At 43.2% G+C, this 20,153-nt stretch overlaps 1 protein-coding gene and 1 long non-coding RNA gene across 5 annotated transcripts in view; one reads left to right on the forward strand and one right to left on the reverse strand.

Moving 5' to 3' along the window:
• The window catches only part of zeb1b (zinc finger E-box binding homeobox 1b), a 53,650-nt gene that overhangs the window by 23,910 nt on the left and 9,587 nt on the right, over nt 1-20,153 (forward strand). Inside the window, exons 2-3 of the mRNA XM_061804801.1 lie at nt 11,785-11,937; nt 17,531-17,692. Coding sequence (XP_061660785.1) covers nt 11,785-11,937; nt 17,531-17,692 — 315 coding nt within the window. The remainder of the gene's footprint in view (nt 1-11,784; nt 11,938-17,530; nt 17,693-20,153) is intronic.
• Nucleotides 1,066-20,142, reverse strand: LOC133492517 (uncharacterized). Of its 4 annotated transcripts, none has more exons than XR_009792664.1 (5): nt 19,163-20,142; nt 18,829-19,064; nt 18,154-18,275; nt 2,765-2,880; nt 1,066-2,680 (listed from the first exon to the last, which is right to left on the reverse strand). It is a non-coding gene; the product is annotated as an uncharacterized LOC133492517 (long non-coding RNA). The 4 variants fall into 4 exon arrangements; XR_009792667.1 differs by having other exon boundaries at nt 18,688-19,064; XR_009792666.1 differs by having other exon boundaries at nt 18,358-19,064.

Consider the following 20,153-nt stretch of genomic DNA (forward strand, 5'->3'; position numbering starts at 1 on the left):
GTTTTCTCCGGGAACTCCCGTTTCCTCCCACGTCCCAAAAACATGCAACATTAATTGGACACTCTAAATTGCCCCTAGGTGTAATTGTGAGTGCAGCTGTTTGTCTCCATATGCCCTGCGATTGGCTGGCAACCAATTCAGGGTGTACCCCGCCTCCTGCCCGTTGACAGCTGGGATAGCTTCCAGTACTCCCCGTGACCCTTGTGAGGATAAGCGATCAAGAAGATGGATGGATGAGTTAGGGTTATAAATGACCTCAGGGGCGATTGAGCCGGAAACATTCTGGAGCAATTTGATTCAAGATTCTGGACTAGATGAATCTGTTTACTATGTACATACACGAAAGGCTCAGTTCACTTAGACGAGTAACAGCGGATTTTTATTTTTTTTTTTTTAAACGTCTTAACCCGCCTCCAGTGTACACACTCGTGTGGACGAGCGCCCCTGTCGCTCCGTAGAAGCGCAATCAATCATACAGCCTGGACCTTTCAACAAGATCCACGTACGAGACAGTAAAACATACACACTCCTGTGGAGTTTATTAAAAGCGTTATCGCTGATCTGTCTGCAACAGCTGCGCATGGGGGGGGGGGCTGCATAAAACACAAATATTGGATAAAAATGTGTCTTCACTCACACTCTTGCTAATATTGTAGTAAAAATGTGGCATAGATGTCCATGTCAAATAAACATACATGGACGCAACTGTCTATATTTACCTTTCCTCTGGACACGGGTGCACATCAAAGTTGAAAAAGGAACAGGAAGGCCAATGTTTCATTTACGCGTTATCCAGTGGAATTTCCCATAAATTACAAATTTCTACCGCATGTATTGACAAAAAGATCACAATAATATATTTCATTGTGAGACAGTGAATGAGGTGACTGTGTAAAATCCCTTTGAATACCTTGAGAGTAGAAAGGCGTTCGATAGAATACAATTGAAGCTCATTTAGCATCCGCTTGTCCTTGCAAAGTCCAGATCTCCTCACAAAGGATAAAACTCACTGGTTGCTTGAGGAATGTGTGTTGGGAAATGTGTCAAGAGGTTTTCACATTTAGATTGTGATTGGTCAGTGTCGCTGCTGTTGTGCTGAGGTTGGGATGCAGGGCGTCCTTTTGTGCCATTAAAACACTGTCAAATTATGAGGTTAGGGTTTTGCAAGAGTGGGTACTGACGCCAGTAGCTTTTGGTCATATGTTTTACTTGGTGGCACATTACTTGGTACACTCCACATGTTAAAAAAAAACAAAACATCTGGATGTTCCCTGACTAGTTACGCTATTGATGACATCACATGAGAATCCGGCCCAATGATTGCACTGCGCAATGTGTCCTGGACCCCACCCTGTTGGCTGTATTGCATATTGGAAAACATTAGACAGCGGTTTTCCATCTTTTGGGACGAGATACTTGAATCGAGCGAATATTGGAGAGGGAACACAACTCTGTGTATATGACCTTAATGTAATAAAATGTTCATTACGCATACCCATCCATCTGGTTGACTCACACATGTCCCCCCTTTTGCAGCCCAAAACCACTTCCCCTCCCAACTAAGCTGTGACCCTAATGAGGACAAGCACGATAGAAAAAGTGATGGATGGACCTATTTTGACTTTATTTTACATACTGCAAGTGAAGTGGTATTACACAGTCCTGACTAACTGTCAGCCCATTATCGCAGATGGCACTTAGGTAATGAGAGATCTGTGACTATTGATTGCCCCGGACTGTCGATACGCCAGTCGAATTCCGACATGGTGGACTAATGGTCTCCTGGGTTGGTAGCTGCCAGCGTTTACGCACACATATAATACCAACACCTCTAGGTGTAATGAACAAAACAATCCATTAATGCATCAATACGTGACAGCCTGAGTTTACCTGCTGCCTCAGCCATTTCACATCTGACCAATGTGTTGGGCTATTGGGCAAAAAAAATCTTCCATCTTGAGATTTCATCTGATTGTTGTATATCACAGTCAACCAAAGAAATTGAGCAATGAGAAGGTGTTGGTTTGAAAGGGGCGGGGGTGGCCGGGGGGGATTTTACAGCACAATTTCTATTGCAGTCTATCATACAGTATACATGCAGTCTCTTCTCGCCTGGTTTAACAAGATTTATTCCTGTAACTGTCTAACAGACAAGCCGTCTGCACTGCACACTCGTGGTCATTTAACAGCGGGGTAATGGTGTGTACGGTGCTGCTTGACTGCTCCTCAGCTCCAGTCGGGGTGGAGGAGGGTGTTAGGGAACGTGGGGGGCGGAGGGACGGGCGTTAGCCCTCCCTGATCACATGGGCAAAGACCACTTTGTAAAGAGAGAGAGGATAGAATGAGGTGACAAAAGACCTTTTGTGGATGCAAGTTTACGGCATTAACCCCCCCCCAGCATCACATGAAGGACAAGAAACTACTGTGACAACTTAGCAGTAGCCCGAGGCTGCGTGTTTGATTATGTGTGTGTCAGGGGGTGTCCAGGATGTTTGCCCCCGGGAGTCTTGTGACTGAGCTGACATTCTGAGAAATTGGGAGTGTGGTCAGCTGTTGTCAAAAAATTCCACAAAAGGAGAAGATTGGCTCTGAAAGGGATGCTTTCTCCCTGCAGTTTTTAGTACAGAAGCGTCAGAATTAAGAAGCCAAGCTGGGTTGTCAACAGGCATCTGGACCTTGGCTTCATGAGAGGGGAAATAAATGACATTTATAATTGTAAAAATTAATGAATTAGAAGGAGAAACAGTCATTTCTGGACATTCACCTGTCCACTGGTTTGAAATGGCGTGTAGCAATTTGCTTGTGTTCGCCTTGTTCCCTATGGCCCCCGTCCTCCCAGTGAGACATATGTCAGCCAGAGCCACGGCGTCAACACCTGACCTTTAATAGAAGCAGGCAAGTGGAAAATAACGTATGTGTAGCAATGTTCATGAATGTTTTTTTTTCTTGTGTCACATACCATTGATGCGTGCTTTCATTTTGGTAATAAGCGCTTCGATTTATTCTTTGTAAAACGCCATTAGTTTCAACCCATTACGGGTCTCTTTTCCCCCCAATCCGTCCTCTTGTGTTCTCTCCATCTTGACTCGTCGTTGTCTCGCTCTGACATTTTGTGACACTCCCTCCCTGGGGCAGCCATCGCTTCAGATGAACATCGCGTGTGACAGACCAGCTTTGTCTTTTTAAGCCATTAGCACTTCCTCTCCTCCCACCTTCGCATCATCCCCCACCCGGTTAAATTTTATGCCATCCTTTTTGTTTGGGTGAGCACATCTTTCACTTCTGAAATGACTTTTTTTTTGGGGGGGGGGGATCCTCCTAAGGTAGAACAAAATCGGTTTTGGGAAGCTGTTCTCTCATTTCAAAATGATTCTGCTTATAGGCCACATTTGTAATTATTAAAACTTACAATACACTGATTTAATTGTCATGAAGTGTGTTGCAAAAAAATAAAATATGCAACTTGCTGCTTGAGGAACTGAAACTTTACGTGGCATGTTCAGACTTTTGAAGATTTGTGTGGTTTAAGAACAATTTTGTTCTTGAAATGGTTGGTCGAATTCCAGATTGAACAATCTCACGTGCATTCAACTTTCAAGTTAAAGGATAGTTTGTTTAAAAAAAACAAAAAAAACAAACACACACACACACATTCTACGCAAAGCCAGAGTTGACATTACTGATGGTGACATTCAGTCTCTAGTTTGACTTTATTGATAGCCATGTCGAATGTGGTTTACTTACAGGTAAGCAAGATTTAATGAGATTTTCCAGTTGGGAGAGTTATTTGGCACCGTTAGCTCCCTCCCTCTCAGACCCGTGTAATTCCCCTTGCTTTGCACTCCCCCACAGTAAACTGTCAGGCCTAATACAGGAAGGAATGTCCAGTCACCTGCTCCTAAAATGCAACAGCCCCGTGCTACACGAACCTAATATAGACCTGCACCACACAAGCAGGTTGGATAACGCTATTATTGCTCATTGCGTATATTTAAACACACACCTCATCGCACCCCAGCCCAGCTCTAAGGCATGATCTAGCACTGAGGAACTGAAAATTATGATCAGTAAATACAAAACACTAACTTGATTCTAAAAGTCAAATGGACAAAAACGTTATGACCGCCATACGGGGTGAATTTTCAGCACGTTTGTGTTTTGCCTTTGACATTAGCGGAGAACGTTATTGGAACAAGATTATCATAACTGGGCCATTTAGCCAGGAAGTGATCCCACACAACCTGCACAGGTGTGCACAATACTATCAAAGTCAAGAAATATTCATGTCTGACATTACGGGAGAAACCATCAAGGATAGAAATATCACACACAGTATCTTGAATCTTGACCGTACAGGACGAATATCTGTTACCCATCACATCACTGGAACTGCATCTGGCAAAATCATACACCCCTTTCCGCTCTCTTAAAAGTGTGTGCCAACTGGACAAGCCCCCCGAAAACCAGGAGCAAAGGAATCCGTCCATGTTCTGTGTGATTTCTATCAAGAAAATGAGGGCCAGCTGAACACAGATCTAAAAACGTGTTCCATTCCATCTTTCCCTCAAAAAGCCAGCAAGAAATTCTCGCCACAGTGAAGGAAAACGCCGGCCAGCTTATCTTTCCAACGTTTGCGAAGATGGCAAGAATCGACGCAACACTGCCAGTGACAACAGCTTCAGCGGAAAGATTTTAAAAAGTGAACATCGTAAAAGAACTGGCTCGGGAATCTGGATGGGGGAAGACAGTCCTTCTCCTGCTTCCCATTCAGCAAAACACAAGTAAAGTCATAAAAATCTCAAGGTTCTCAATCTCAATCCCACTCTTCATTTCCCTTGTAAATATTTATAAAATACATTAGATTTATTATTAGGCCTGTGATGATGACCAATCAAGGGTGTCCAGGGCATCTGTATATCCAGACGCTCAGTGTGCAGGGGTGAGTCGGCAACTGTCACTTCTTGTGTGAGGATCTGGTCCAGTCGGGTTTGACCACATTGTTTGGTGTGCTGCGGGTCCAAGATTAACTGAAGACTTAATTGTCTTTAGGTGGGAATGACAAAATATTTTACAAGTTAAATATATCCCACTCTTGTTTTTTCTTGAATCTATTTTCTGAATAATTCTGGTGATGGGTGGACTTTGTTTTTGGATTGAACATCTGCGGCCACGCTTGCACATGCTCAGGCAGTACCTGCCAACCAAATCATATAGCTGTCATTTGCGCTGAAAATAAAATAAAGTGCGCTGTGTAACGGATGCAAGCGGCTATTTAAACAGACTGGATACCTTTAGGCAATGACTCTAATAATATCTTTACAGGGCGTCCACCCAAAATGTCAACCTGAGACACAAAACTCAAAAAGGAGAAGGGCACCACTATACTACTCTGACGCTTTCATAGTAGATTAGAGTACAGCTGCAGCTTGAATGGAGTTTGACAGCAGAGGTGACGGGGACATTTAATTTTCCCCGTGGCACTCAAACGAGGTTTGATGGAGACGAGCTCAAACTCCGATGAACTTGTGTTTGATTTTCTGCCTGGAAATACAAAAGGTGATTTAAAACACTAAAAGCAATTTGACATCATTACGCTTTCCAACTTTCCTGCTCATATTTTGATATCGGGTTTTATGCCTTTCTACATCCGTTTTTTTTTTTTTTAAATCACATGCCTTAACCGTGAATAGCCAGGTTAGCTGACTGGTTGCACATTCTGACACCACCGATAAGAGCAGCAGGCCTCTCCAAGAATGGCTGAGTTATAAGTAGGAGGTAGTATCGAGGGTTTAGGTGTTTGCTTTGGCCACTCGTAATCGCCTCTGTTTTTTTTTAAACATTCTCCAAGAACACACAGTAAGTGTCACTTAAGCGTTGCCATTATTATTACGACCACGGATGGTCGTAATAATTTCCAACATAACATATGGTCTTCATATTGCTACCTTTGAAGCCAAACAGGTTTTATTTAGAGTATCCATCATTATAATCTATTGAAGGAGGCACAGTGCAACTGGATTTTTGGTACAAAAATACCATCTACTGTACGTAGGAGTCATTTAACTACACTATTAATATCAATTACAAGGGTGACTCAAGCGAAGTGCAGCAAATAGCAAGGAAACCTGTAAGGTTTTTTTTTTTTTTTTTTAAACGCATCTCAATATGCATATGTAAACAGAGGGGAATGGCAAAGGGTATGGCTTTTCCTAACAAACGCTGACTTCCCAGTGTCATCATCACGCAGTTAAAGAGAACAATAGGCACCATTAACATTAGTCTTGTCACGGAAAGTACTCATCAGACAACAGATGAACGACCCGCGGAGGCCAATTAACCACTGTGCTAAAACCTTGATCTGTGTCATTATAAAGACAAGAGCACTTGTCTTAACCCATTAAACCAAGTGCGCATCTTAATGGGTTGTTGAGCAGTCTTAGGCAAAGTAGCCCAGCCGTTTGAACAAGATGCCAAAACACACCAATGGGAGACCGAGGACACCTTCCGACACTGTTTGTAGTCTAAATTGCTACATGGATATATCTTGTAAACAACATTTTCAGGTAAAAGAAATATAAAATGAGCAATTTATGGTCTTAATCCATTTCAGTGTGGCTCATAGAAAAGAAATTAAGGAATTTAAAGTAATAAGATTGACGTTGGCCTCGTCTGATGAGACTACACAAGCGCAGAATCTAGCTGCCATGTTTTCAGTCAGAAGGAGGTTCGGTGTGAGGTTGTGAAGGTTTTGCCGTCACGTTTACACTACCACATATAGTACATCGCCACTACCTGAAGCACATCCCGTCAGAACGAAATGATCCAGAAAATTGGCGGTGCTCTCAGAAAAGGTGAAGCACGAAATATCCCAATTCTGTGACTTTGTTATCGACTCTTGAGTTGACCTTCCTGACTCTGTTGAAGGAAGGCTGTTATTTTAACAAAATCAGCGGCATTTACCTCGGCGCCTCACCTTGAGACGGCATACTTGAGGTTTTGAATGGCACTGCTTTGTTTTACTTTGGTCGTTTTTTTTTGTGTGTGTAGTGGTTAGCTTTCCTGAGAAAATAGCATTGCAGAGCTACAAGGGCAGACTCTGTGACGGCAAGATATGTGCTCTTTAAGAATGTCTGTGGTAATTGCACCGCCGCCTGCTTGCTTGAGCCTCTCGAGTTTGATAAGTTTCCTACCTCAGAGGGATCCAGGACTTAAAGAACACGGGAACTTAGACGTTAGACCAATAATTGATTCTCATGATGCTGAAAATATATGCCCTTTAGAATTAGCATCAAAGAAACCCGTCATTTAGCGTTCCTGGGAGCTGAAACGTGTCACGGTGCTGATGATCTTTGAAGGTGATACGTTTCTCTCTTGAGTTTAAGGTTCTTTTGCCTCCAGTCACCATTACTATTCCTGTCCTTAATCATAAAGTATGTGGTTTGCGTTTTCTGAATACACTTAATTGTACGCCATCTGTGTTGATGTATCCGCCTCACATCTCTGAGGTTTGGGATTCGACTTCAGACTCTCGCCTTTATGCGTGGACTTTGCATGTTCTCACCCTGGCAGTCCAGCTTTCTCGCACATTCAAAAATAATGCAAGTTGGGTTCCTTGAAGCAAAAAAAAAAAAAAAAAAAAATCCTTATGCGTGAATGTGGGAGTGAATATTTGTCGATACAGTATGTGCCCTGAAACTGGCTGGCAAGCAGTCCTCGTCTTTTGGGAATTGTCTCCAGCTTACCAGCGGCCCTAATGAGGATAAGCTGTATTAAAAATTGATGGGAAAAGCGTGATCTGAGAAAAAGTTTAACAACTACCATCATGTTCTCTGTTTTTATATGTTAAATGTGTACTTTTGTATACTTGCCATTTCAAAAAGTCCAATGGGAAAATTTTGTCACCTGTGATGTCATAGGTGAGGGAATAATCGAACCTCACATCAGTAATTTACCGTAGAAAGATAACATCACAAGCTATACCAGTATTGTGCGGAATCTGAAAGCATCATGTCAGGAAAACAAATATAAATACTTGAAACTCGGATGCCTGAGCCCGCAATTGGGATGTCTGTAGTCAAGTCATGTTTGGTCGAAGTTATTTAGCTTGCATTGATTGGCGCATTAGCACAATCAATAAATGTTACAGTGAAGGAGTAATGTGTGATCTATGGGCACAGGTCACGGACGACACTTGGGACTATTACTTTCGCAGGTGCTTCAACCAGGGTTGTAGCATTTTCATGGGAAGTTAAGGTGGGGGAATTTTAGAAATATTTCACATTGGTAATCTTTGGATGGGAATTACTGAATGGGAAATAAGAATTAAAATAAGGAATTGTATTCACACAGATTTAAACATTTAGTTTTGTTATAATAGACATCCTGTGCAAACATCTGCTTTACTGAATGAGTAAGTGGGTTGCTCATATCCCAGATATCCAGAGAGCGTTTCCAACTTTGAAAATTCCCAGAATTCTGTCAGACTACTTCCAACACAACCTAACTTGAAGCAGTCTTATGTGTCACCTCTTGCACCGACCAGCTCTCTCTCTCTCGCAGGCGTGGGAGTGGTCCTCCTGTTGTGTGTTAGCATGCTAGCGCTAACGAAGGCAGCTGTCCAAACGCTCAGCCGGTCGGCCAGAAGGGTCTCCAGCCTTTGTTGGTGCTAGGTGTTACATCGGCTGTCGGAAGACACACTTTTGTTGTGAGACCGAGAACCATTTGGCACAGGAAGATCACACCCGCCACCACGCGGAGACGCTAACACTATCCACCGATCCTTTACTCTTCTCCTAACCCACTTGCGTGTTTCTTGATTTCACTTTGTGCAGTGCTGCTGCTTTTGCCACCTCCCATCTAAAGTATTGATTTGCTCTCCGCAGCCTTACAGTTGATCATTTTCTCTTGACACTGCTGGAGGGGAGATTGTTGCTTTGCAATCGTCTTCCTGAGCGGCGTGCTCTTAAACAGCCGTTCGAAATAAAGAACTCTTGTGTTTTCGGTTTCAGAATAGAAACGCCATCTGCCTTTTAGGCTGCTTAATATTACATCTGTCAGATCTGGGCTGAGAAACTTAAAACCATAAATCAATCATTTACTACCTGTTTTACTACCTGAAGTTTTGGCTAAGTTCCTTTGTAGAAAGCGGTTCGAAAACCGAATCAACTGCCACGCGAGTTATGTTATTTCCGTTTTTTTTGTTTTTTTTTCGGGGGTTCGTTCAAATTGACAAAGCGCGTCATGGGTGGGTCAGCTGGTCTGGCCGCGTGCGTTATGTTATTTCTGGGTTTTGTTGGGGGAGCTCGAGTACCAATTTTTGTTCGAAAACAGAAACAAAAAGTCTCAAAATTCTCGTTCGAAAACCAATTTGTTCGAGAACCGAGGCTGTACTGTATTACTAAAGAGCAGAATGTTGAACCAAACAATGTAATTTCATCTAATGAAAGTCTGTTAGCTTAATGCTAAGATAGTTTTTAAAAAAAAAGTCACATTGTAAATCTTGTAAAAAGCTGTCTTGCCTTGATGCTGTAAAAATGCATTAAAATGGTTGCTAAAAAAAAAAAAAATCTGCAGCATAGCATAGCTGTGCAAATGAACTGTGACATAGCAGAGGATGCTGTACTTGTATTTTTATGTAAATTTATATTGAAAATGCAGGTGGGCAAAACAAATGGGAAGGAGGAGGTGGGGTGGCGTCAATTCCATTTTTGCCATTCGTGGCAGGGATCGGGACACTATCCAGCTTATTCGTTTCGGACAGTGTCTGATGCTGGATGACTTTTGTGACGCAACACTTAACATTTACATTACAGCTCTGTACTGGCACTAGAAGTACACTGGCTCGTGACCTTTAGTGGAGACTTTCTAGGGCACATAAATTATCACCTGAACCACACAGTAAAGTCTCAATAAAAGAAAAAAAAATGCATAAATACAGTATGCAGGTGGTGTTTATCTTTGAAGGTGATAATCCAAAGTAAGATTGCTCAGTGAGCGCTGCGCTGAGCATGTTGGAAAGTCTCCCCAGTAGTTCCTTGGAAATGGACTCTGTTGATCTTTCGGCTTTTTCTGGAAAAACCATAGCTGGATCAACCCCCAGCTGACTGGCGGAATGAGTAAAGGCTCTTGGGATTGCGTCATGGTAACACGAAGCAGATAATAATGTAAGGTACAAAAGAGGTCGAGGGATGACAAAAGGTCTCCTTATGAACCTCACTCCTTCGTACGATTGCAGCACAGCGTGATGACTATGAAAATACCAGCGCTTCTTCACGGTCCTCCTCCTCCCCCTCACACACCTTTCATCTCAACACCCGCTAGACACCTTCAACCTCTTCGCCTCCCCCTCGCTGAACCCTGCGTGATTCACATGCGCACCCCCCCGCCGCTTGCGATGACCTTACACGGTGCAAAGAAGCCTCCCAGAAACTTCACCGATTGAGACAGGGGATGGTGCTATTCCCAGATAAACCTCCTACCGGCATCGGAAGGCTCTCCAGAAAGAAGTGGGCGGATGCAGGAAACCAAAAATGTTCGAGCGGTGTATATTCGCCAAGTGAACGCAGCTGGTGTGTGTCAAAGAGAAAGAGAAAGTAGCGTGGCCAGAAACTTTTGAGTGTAGCACTGACTGAGCCACTCTCGTGAGAGAATTGATTCAACCTGTTGAATGTATCATGACCAACGAAATCAAAAGTAGACAGGAACAGACGCGTGCCGGTCAGGCGAATAAAGCTCATGCCCCCCCCCTCTGTTGGGGGCCTGTCCATGTTTCCTACAGCTCATAACACCACCAACAAGGTCACATCAACTCCCACACAGCACTTCAGCCTGCAAGCTAATGAAGTCGCACTCACGGACAAATGCAATCATGTAGTGTGTGAGTGTGAAGTCATCGCGCAGCCTGTTGTTCCAAAGCTCCGTAAGAGCTCAGAATTTGAAGTTTGGAATATTGCTCAAGTAAAGTGTGTGTGAACAAACAGCCAAGCACACATAATTAGAAAATGAAAGCACTCACATGGAGCAGATACTAACACTGAACTAAACGTGTTGTAAGGCCAACCTGAGCTGGCATTCCGAGCTCCTGATGTCACTCACTCACTTAACACACAAATACTTTGTGAAATTCAGGGGACTTCAACTAAATAAAATAATTTTTAGATTTCAATTTTACAATACTGTGCTGGGTGGGTCAGCTGGTAAAGCCTATATATATATATATATATATATATATATATATATATATATATACACACACACACACACACACATACATATATATATTAATTCTTATATTACACCTTTATAAACAAAACAGGCAGTTATTTCATTCCAAACCATAATGCAAAAAGTCACCCGCTGCTAGTGGTAAAACGAAAACAATTGACTTAAGAGAAGAGACTGGATGACCAGTATTTTAATCCAAAATAGGAATTGTATTGCCGTGAGAAATATGATTTTCTAGAACGTTGAGCAATGCCAGCAAATGCGTCAGTCAACGCAATCCATGTAAGTGTGCTTCACAGGTGGATATTTACAGTAAATAAATGCAGAAGCCCGATTGGATGTGTAAAGTGCGCTATGATATTAGGTGACCCATTAAAGTTTTGATTTACTTTAGCATTTAGTTAAGTAGTTTCGTTTTTAGTTTAGTTTTTAATATCAAACATTAAAAGTCTCACTTTTGGCCTTTCAAAACACTTGGACCACTTACATTTAAAATTGATGGAAAATGCTGATTGTGTTTATCGCCTCAATCACACGTCTTGCCTTCTTCCTCCCGTTTAGTGACCAACTACAATAATGTGGTGGAAGCTGGCACAGACTCGGACGACGAGGACAAGCTGCACATCGTGGAGGAGGAAGCCAGCCTGGCGGACGGGGCGGAGTGCGACAGCACCCTACCAGACGACGAGCACCCCAGGGAGCACTGGGATGGAGGTGAGACCGGCTGTACGATTGTGGGCCGCAGTATCGCACGATCCTACCCACCATCCGACGTGTGGAAGGAACATGTCCCACTTGACTTTGCTGAAGGAAACATTCGGATGCCGCATCTTATTTCTCCAATTCTGATATGTAACAGTCATTCTCAAAGCTCGTTCTCTTGGGACACAAAGTACACTTGCTAATATTTAATCTTGGAGGAGTGTTTTGTTATTAAACATCTATTTGGAGTGGATGCAACTTGAACACCCTTCTTAGAAGGAAATCCATTTACGGGGCCATAAAGAGAATATGAACATATTTTTGGCCATATGAGAAAATGTCTTCATCCGACAGTGCAAGGAAACAGGTACTGCATGCAGTTGGTTTTCAACTAAGACAGGAAGCGCAATATTAAACAAAGACAATGCCAATAGACGAGAGACCTTCAATGACCAAAAAAAAAAAAAAAAAAAAAAGCCCCGCAAGCAAAAAACTGGTAGAGAGTTTTATGACACTGGTGGGCATTGTAGTGCCCCTGTGAACTTTTTTTTTACCTCGACTTGCTCAACATGACGTCAGAAGCAGCCGGACCCAGAGGAAGGAGATGTGTCACCCCCCCCCCCCCCAATCTAAGAACAATGATGTTGGTGGGTGTTTCAAGCTCAGAGAAGGGAATACAAAACCGTACTCGTTGGCAAGACTATCGATGAAGTAGGTTTGACATGATACTTGTATCAAAAATAATTCTAAAGCGGAAAAGAATGAGTTGAATTTGTTCGCAGTTTCCTAGTTGGGTCACGAATCGACGATCGGTCGGGTTTTGCCGTCGTCTCAGGTTCAAAATGCAACCAATTACCATTTGGTTGCGTTTAGCAGTAAACGTACACATTCCTACATAAAGTCAATTACAGACCCGTGCGCAGTGTTACGGGCTAATCCCAAAGCTGTGATGTCATCCCTCTCAGCGGCTCCCCAGCTGCATCTCCTTGCGTAAAAAGTCGGAGGAGGAACAATGTCATTGGTTTTGGCCTGCAACTGCAAACATTATGAAAAGCATGAGTTACAGTGACACAGCTCAGCAGACTGGCGCCGCGCCACGGTTCGGCTTGTGCAAACGTTCGTTCTGCCTCCCTCGTGTGCGCTCACACACATGCGTGTTTGCTCTTTTATTTGCCTCAACTTTCACAGAAACATCTTTCGCTTTGACTGACGAAACTCGGGGAAAGCGTCAATCCTTTAAATACACATTTTTTTTTTTTTTGCCTAATCATGCTGATGGTTTCACTCCTAAGAACTGAGATTCCTCCCTGGAAACGTGAGCGCCACCCACTAATCTTCTCCTCAGGTTCGCTTCAAATTCAAGCCACGACGCCCCTTCTCGCGAGACTGTCATGCTCTAAAGTTGTTTTTTTAACCTCTCTCCCCCTCCTCCTCATTTTACACCCTTCTTCTCCCTTGCCGTTTCTCATAATTCTGATTCATTCCTCTTGATTATATGGTATCATGGGCGCCTTGCTCGCTGTCATTACTCATTCCCTCCTAAGTGATTACGCTTTGGTGGGGCGGCGTAGCCTGGATGTGCTCGAGCCCCGTCCAAGATCAGGCTGAGAAATTCCGGGGAGGAAAAAGGTAAAAAGCGTATTGGCCCGGGAGGATGCTTTCCTTTATTTTTGATGAATTTTAGAGCATGATTACATCTCACGGAAATCAACAGGGTGGAGTCGGAGAGCTTTAATATCATGAAGCACTTAACCACTTTGAGCGTGCAAAGACAGAAATCAAGGCCTTCAAAAGATGAGCTGGTTGTACGTGTATTAGTTCATTTTATTGTTGGACTTTCGTGAAGCAGAAAAAAAGTAGAGGTGCAATGAACCATGGAAAACTACAGATGAGGACGTAACTAATTCAGAAGCTAGATATTCCCCAGCTATGGCAATAGTTAAGAGTTATTTTTAGGTCAGCCTATAAAACCAAGAGTTTCTGGCCATCTATAGCGAGGGTCGACGACTTCAAATACTTGGGGTCAACAATACAGAGTGAGTGTGGTAAGGAAGTGAAGAAATGGATCCAAGCGGGATGGAATAGTTGGCGGAAGGTGTCTGGTGTTCGATGTGACAGAAGAGTACATCCGAGGATGAAGGGCAACGTTTGTAAAACAGTGGTGAGGCCGGCCATGATGTACGGATTAGACACGATGGCATTGAACAACAGGAAGCAGAACTGGAGGTAGCAGAAATGAAGATGCTGAGGTTCTCGCTTGGAGGGAACAGGTTGGATAGGATTAGAAATGAGTTCATTAGAGGGACAGCCAAAGTTGGATGTCTTGGAGACGAGGTTAGAGAGACCAGACTTCGATGGTTCGGACAAGTGCAGAGGCGAGAGAGTGAGTATATTGGCAGAAGGGTGCTGAGGATGGAGCTGCCAGGCAGAAGAGCGAGAGGAAGACCGAAGAAAAGGTTGATGAATGTTGTGAGGGAGGACATGAGGACAGTGGGTTTTAGAGAGGAGGATGCACGAGATAAGCTTAAATGGAAGAAGATGACACGCTGAGGCGACCTCTGATGGGACAAGCCGAAAGAAAAAAAAAAACATTTTTACCTTGTTTTTTCACATTGTCATTTAACAGCACTCACAAAGCTATGGCAACTACTTTTAATGGCATCTTAATTAACCCCCCCCTTCTCATTACTTTAAGTAACATGTTGGCATGACATGCATAGATGACATCAATGTACTTGTTTTCAAAATGGACCTCATGTGCAGTAGGGAATCACAGGAAAAAAAAAAAAAAAAAAACCTACATTCCTGTGCGCATTACGTCATGATGTGGTCTAAAAGTGAGCCACCCCTGTGCAGAGGAAGGGAATCATTTCATGCGCGGTGTAAAGAATTTATCACTGGCATACAACAAATCGACAATGTTAAATGATAAAGTAAGTGCATTCCTCTTCAGGAACATCTATTTTTGACAGATGTTTCAAAATCTTGCAAATTATATTAGAGGATTAGAGCGGTTAGCTGTAAATTCTTACTACTGATATGACACAGCTTATATGGAATGGTGAGGAGTTGCATAACCACAAGCAGCATATACAGTGAAGAAAATAAGTATTTGAACACCCTGCGAAATTGCAAATTCTCCCACTTAGAAATCATGGAGGGTCAGAAATGTTCATTGTAGGTGCATGTTCACTGTGAGAGAGATCATCTTAAAAGAAAAATCCAGAAATCACAATGTATTATTTTTTAAATTTTGTGCGATACAGCTGCAAATAAGTATTTGAACACCTGAGAAAAACAATGTTAATATTCAGTACAGTAGCCTTCATTTGCAATTAGAGAGGTCAAACATTTCCTGTAGTTGTTCATCAGGTTTGCACACACTGCAGGAGGGATTTTGGCCCACTCCTCCACACAGATTTCTGGGCTGTCGCTGAGAAACTGGAGACTGGTTAGGCCACGCCAGAACCTTGATATGTTTCTTACGGAGCCACTCCTTGGTTTTCCTGGCTGTGTGCTTCGGGTCATTGTCATGTTGAAAGACCCAGCCACGACCCATCTTCAATGCTCTGACTGAGGGAAAGAGGTTGTTCCCCAAAATCTCACAATACATGACCGCGGTCATCCCGTCCTTAATACAGTGCAGGCGTCCAGTCCAATGTGCAGTAAAACACCCCGAAAGCATGATGCTACTACCCCCATGCTTCACGGTAGGGATGTTGTTCTTGGGATGGAATTCATCTTTTGTCTTCCTCCAAACCACAGTTAGTGGAATTATGACCAAAAAGTTCCATTTTGGTCTCATCTGACCACAAAACCTTCTCTCATGACTCCTCCGTATCATCCAAATGGTCAAGGGGTACAGATAAATTGCCAAGCAGCTTGTTCTTTTTGTAGCTGTAAGTTACCTGTACATCTAAAACAGCACCAAATATTTCTGCAATATTCTCAGATTTAGATTCTCCACCGCTCCACCTTTAGCACGGCGGCGCATTCACGTTTGCGTCAGCACATAAACGGCCCGTGTGAGGTTTCATGTCAGGGGAGGCAGCCTCGATAACGGAGTCGCTCCAGCCCTCCGGCCTCAAATCTGCGCTTAACAAAGAGACGAGACCCACACGCGGGGAGGGGGAAAAACAAGAACTTGTCGCAGCTTTTTCGCAGACCCCCAGCTGGGGCCGCACTTCACACTCAAGCGCAACATTTTGGGGAGCCTCGAGGTGTGTTTTGCAGCGTGTGGATCAGCACCGCACAGCAACATCAGCACTTCCCCACTCATGTTTCCCGTGTTTACCCACAGCCAATTTGAAGAAGGAAAAAAAAAAAAAACCAAAAAAAAAAAAAAAAAAGAAAGTTTGGCTTCGTCCAACTTTCATGACTAATGGACATCCAAATCAAAACAGTTTATAATTTAACTATTATACTATGAATATAATTGTATAATGTACATAATTATCTCACAGTTGTATTGCAGTTACAGTGAATTGGGAATTGTTTAGGCTGCAGGATGCTGCAGTTAAAATGAGTAATTACTTAATATTTTTTATCATAAAGTATAAAATACATCATAACCTGTTTTACGTGCAAAATAGAAGCGCCTTGAGATGTTCTGTTGTTCAGGTCATGGGAGAAAAGCAGTGTGGTCTGCGGGTTGAGCAGCACCTTTTGCTCCTGACACTCCACTGTGGGAAATGAATTCTGCAATTCTCAGCTGTTAAACATCCGCACTCATGTTTGCCAAAAGGCAGCCTCTTTTCTCTGGATTCCGGCTCGAGGTTTTATTACGGGGGTGCGGGTGCTGTCAGAAGGCCTCGTCCAGCGCTCCTAATAACCATGGAAACAAAACGACTGCGCTCATATTGTTTCGCGGCTTTGTTAGGGCGCACCGCAGGAAGCGCCGGAAGATGACAGATATTCGCCGAGCGCCGGTGCTACACCTGTTACCATCTCTAAGGAGAACGCACAGCTGGCCTTGTCTGTCAACACACACACAGCCCACTAAGCACAATATTGAAGTCAGGGAGAACCTCGGGAGCATAGAAAACACTTTTATAAACAAGGCCCAATGGCCCCGCCTTTCTATTTTTCTGTCTGTGAGCCTCAGCGAGAAAAGTTTGAACTTCCCCTGCTGTAGGCAAAATGCTGAGGGTTAATGGCAGACTCACCATGAGCAAGGCAAGAACAGGAAATAAAAGATCGCATGCAGGCGCAGCTCAAGCTGCAGGGTGGTGATTAGCGCTTGTGGTCGAGTTATTCTGCTCTTGTGATGGGAACAACAGGCAGGTTCAGAAATAACGAAGCGCAGACCTTTCAAGAGGCCGGCGTGTACGTGCGCACTTCCATGCTCATGTGACGTGCATACATTCATCTACCTGAGGAAATGATTTTCGTGCGTTCCACATTTAGCAAGGATCTTAGCCAACATCGGGAATACTGGCCAATGTAGCTCCTTCAACCTTTTGTAGATTAACACACGAGGTGCACCGTGAATAAAACCATGATATTGAGCGTGGCAATCACATTTCTTAAGCGGTGAATGTTTCACAAATGCACCTCATGTCCACCCTCGGGATCTCTCACCAGAGTGCATTCTGTCGCTTCTTAGTGAAAGAAGACTGCGTATCGGACGGCGAGGACGACGCGAGCACGGACGCATTGGTGGAGGAGATGCTGCAGCAGGGGGACACGGCCGTCATTTACCCAGAAGCCCCGGAGGATGAGCTGCAACGCCACGGGACTCCCGAAGCCGGCATTCACGATGAAAATGGTACACGGCCCTCACCGTTTTTACACTATGTTACAGTACTCCAAGCAAAAAAGGATGTGAAACAAACATTTTGGGACAATTTACAAAATATGATGATTTTGGGGAGGATAATAGAGCACAATTTTCACTTTACAGGTTTACCAGTGAATGATGGCAGTGACTTATTTTGAGAGAACAGTACATTTATAATTGTTTAAAGAAGTATACTCACTTTTAAGAGATACTGTACAGTTATTAATTTATAAACTAGTTTAGTAATATAGTCTCCAACAGGGAGGTTCTGAGCAACAACAAATGCAGTGTGGCAAATCAATGATGAATACAGTAATAATGCCACAAAAGATTACTTTTGAAGAAATATGAGTCAATTTGTTTACAAAATTGATGGCAAGTAGAAAAAGTTATTGGTTGTGCATTGTTCGATAGGCTGAACCAGAGAAAATGAGCTGAATTATGCATACCTTTTATTTAGTTTTTCGCAGTGTGCAAGTCCTCAAGCGTGCCGAGGACAGATGAACCTCTCGGCAATCCTAATAGTCCGTTGGTGGCTGATTTTTGTCCTTTGTGGAGTCCCCAAACCAGACTGTGATGGATGAACAGTGATAGAAGTCAAAGAATCGTAACTCAAGAACTTTGTTGAAAATTCTGTTTTCAAGCTTCAAAACCTTTTTTATCTGTTTTAAGTAAATCTTGTCAAAACTGCAGCCAGATTATTTGGGTCCAGTGTCATATACAAAAAAAAAAAAAAAAAAAATCATACAGCTTGACCTGCATTGTATGACTGACTTTGTACACTTGGTGGCAAAACAGGAAGCGAAAAGTCCACTTCCTTGTTTCCCACCAATGACACATTCGGTAAGACACCGCGATGCATCACAGCGCGACAATTTAATATAGCTTTTCAAAAGTTGAAAAGAAAAATACAAATAACATTGAGATTCATAAACTTAATTTGGGATTTCATGATGTCAGCGTGGATGAAAAGTGGGGAGAACCTGATCGTAGGGAAGCCGAGTGGTCAGGCAGGAGTATCTAACGGCCATTTAAGTTCAAAAGGCAAACCAGGATCATGGAATCAAGCACTAAATTAGTCCGAAGATCAAAATTCAAAGAAACACTTTGAAAAGAAAACTCACCACAAAGAACAATAAGATGAGATCTGATGATAATGAAAACAGGGAAGGAAAGTGACAGACAATGAGCAAGATGGGAGTGCCTCCAAGAAGCCGATTGGTCAACAGGAGAGACGACACTGACGAGAACAGGTGGAAACGAAAACCGAACGAGCCAGACAAGCCACGAATGTTGACAAGGGGTCAGGGGTCGATCAAGTAGCATGGCCGCTGGTCACTTCAAAATCCTGAAAACTCGACTGTATATACACACAATATGTAATTGCCGTTAAATCTTTTCGGATTGGTCAGCGGGTTATATATTTTAAAGGTGAAGAATGTCAAAGTGTCTCTTTACCCTTTGACAGGAAAAGTTTGTCCACCCCAATTTAAACTTGACACCAAATGCTGGGCTGCAGTCTGGTCGCTTTTCACTTCCGGCGCCAGCTCCTCTCCATTAACGCCACTTTGCAACATAATTACCCACGCCACGCCGCTATTTGTAAAAGCAGCCCACAAGTGCCTTTTATGGCCCCGAGGCATTTGGCTTTTACCTGCTACAACAGAAGGAGGGAAAGGCAGGCGGGGGGAGGAAAAAGCCCAGCAGAGAAACTGCAACACCTGAACAAATCCGTCCCATCTGTGAGAGCTCTGACTCATGGCTACCTGTGCGATAAGGTGTGCGTGTTCCCATCCCAAGGCCCTCACCTGGGCCGCAGGGGAACTTAATACATCACCTGTTAACAAAGTAATGTTTCACCTGTGTGGGAGCTAAGCTACTGTGAGATTCAGTTCTTAGAGAACACGGGTGTCAAACTCGAGGCCCGGGGGCCAGATCTGGCCCGGCCACATGATTTTATGTGGCCCGCGAAGGCAAATCATTTGTGTCACAAGAAGGAAACCATTACCACAATGTTGCTTGCAACAAAAATGAGTTTGACACCCCCATTATTGAACTTAAATTCTGCAAACAGTCAGTGGAGGAAATGACTGGTATAAATCATTTTGTTGCTGCACTAAAAAGGATTTTTCAGGTACATGTGCTTTACTTGTGCCAACTATTTATTTGAAAACGTATAGATTACTTTCTATTCTTATGTAGTCACCATTAGTTTTCTTAAAAAGGGCCACGGATGACAATGGAGGAAAAAAATTGATGGAGAGAAAGGTAAAGTCAACCGCAGTTGAGGTCTTGATGGCTTTAGAGCTTAAAGTTTGCGAGGCAGAAAAGACGCGAAAACATGAACAGAGTAGGAAAATGAAAATATTTCTCATTCATGCACTCCTTTGAGAGACTTATTTAATGTTGAAGAATGACACGTGATATGCATTGTCTCATACAGGCCTAA

Source organism: Syngnathoides biaculeatus, chromosome 19 (assembly GCF_019802595.1).
Source record: "Syngnathoides biaculeatus isolate LvHL_M chromosome 19, ASM1980259v1, whole genome shotgun sequence".
NCBI lineage: Eukaryota > Metazoa > Chordata > Actinopteri > Syngnathiformes > Syngnathidae > Syngnathoides > Syngnathoides biaculeatus.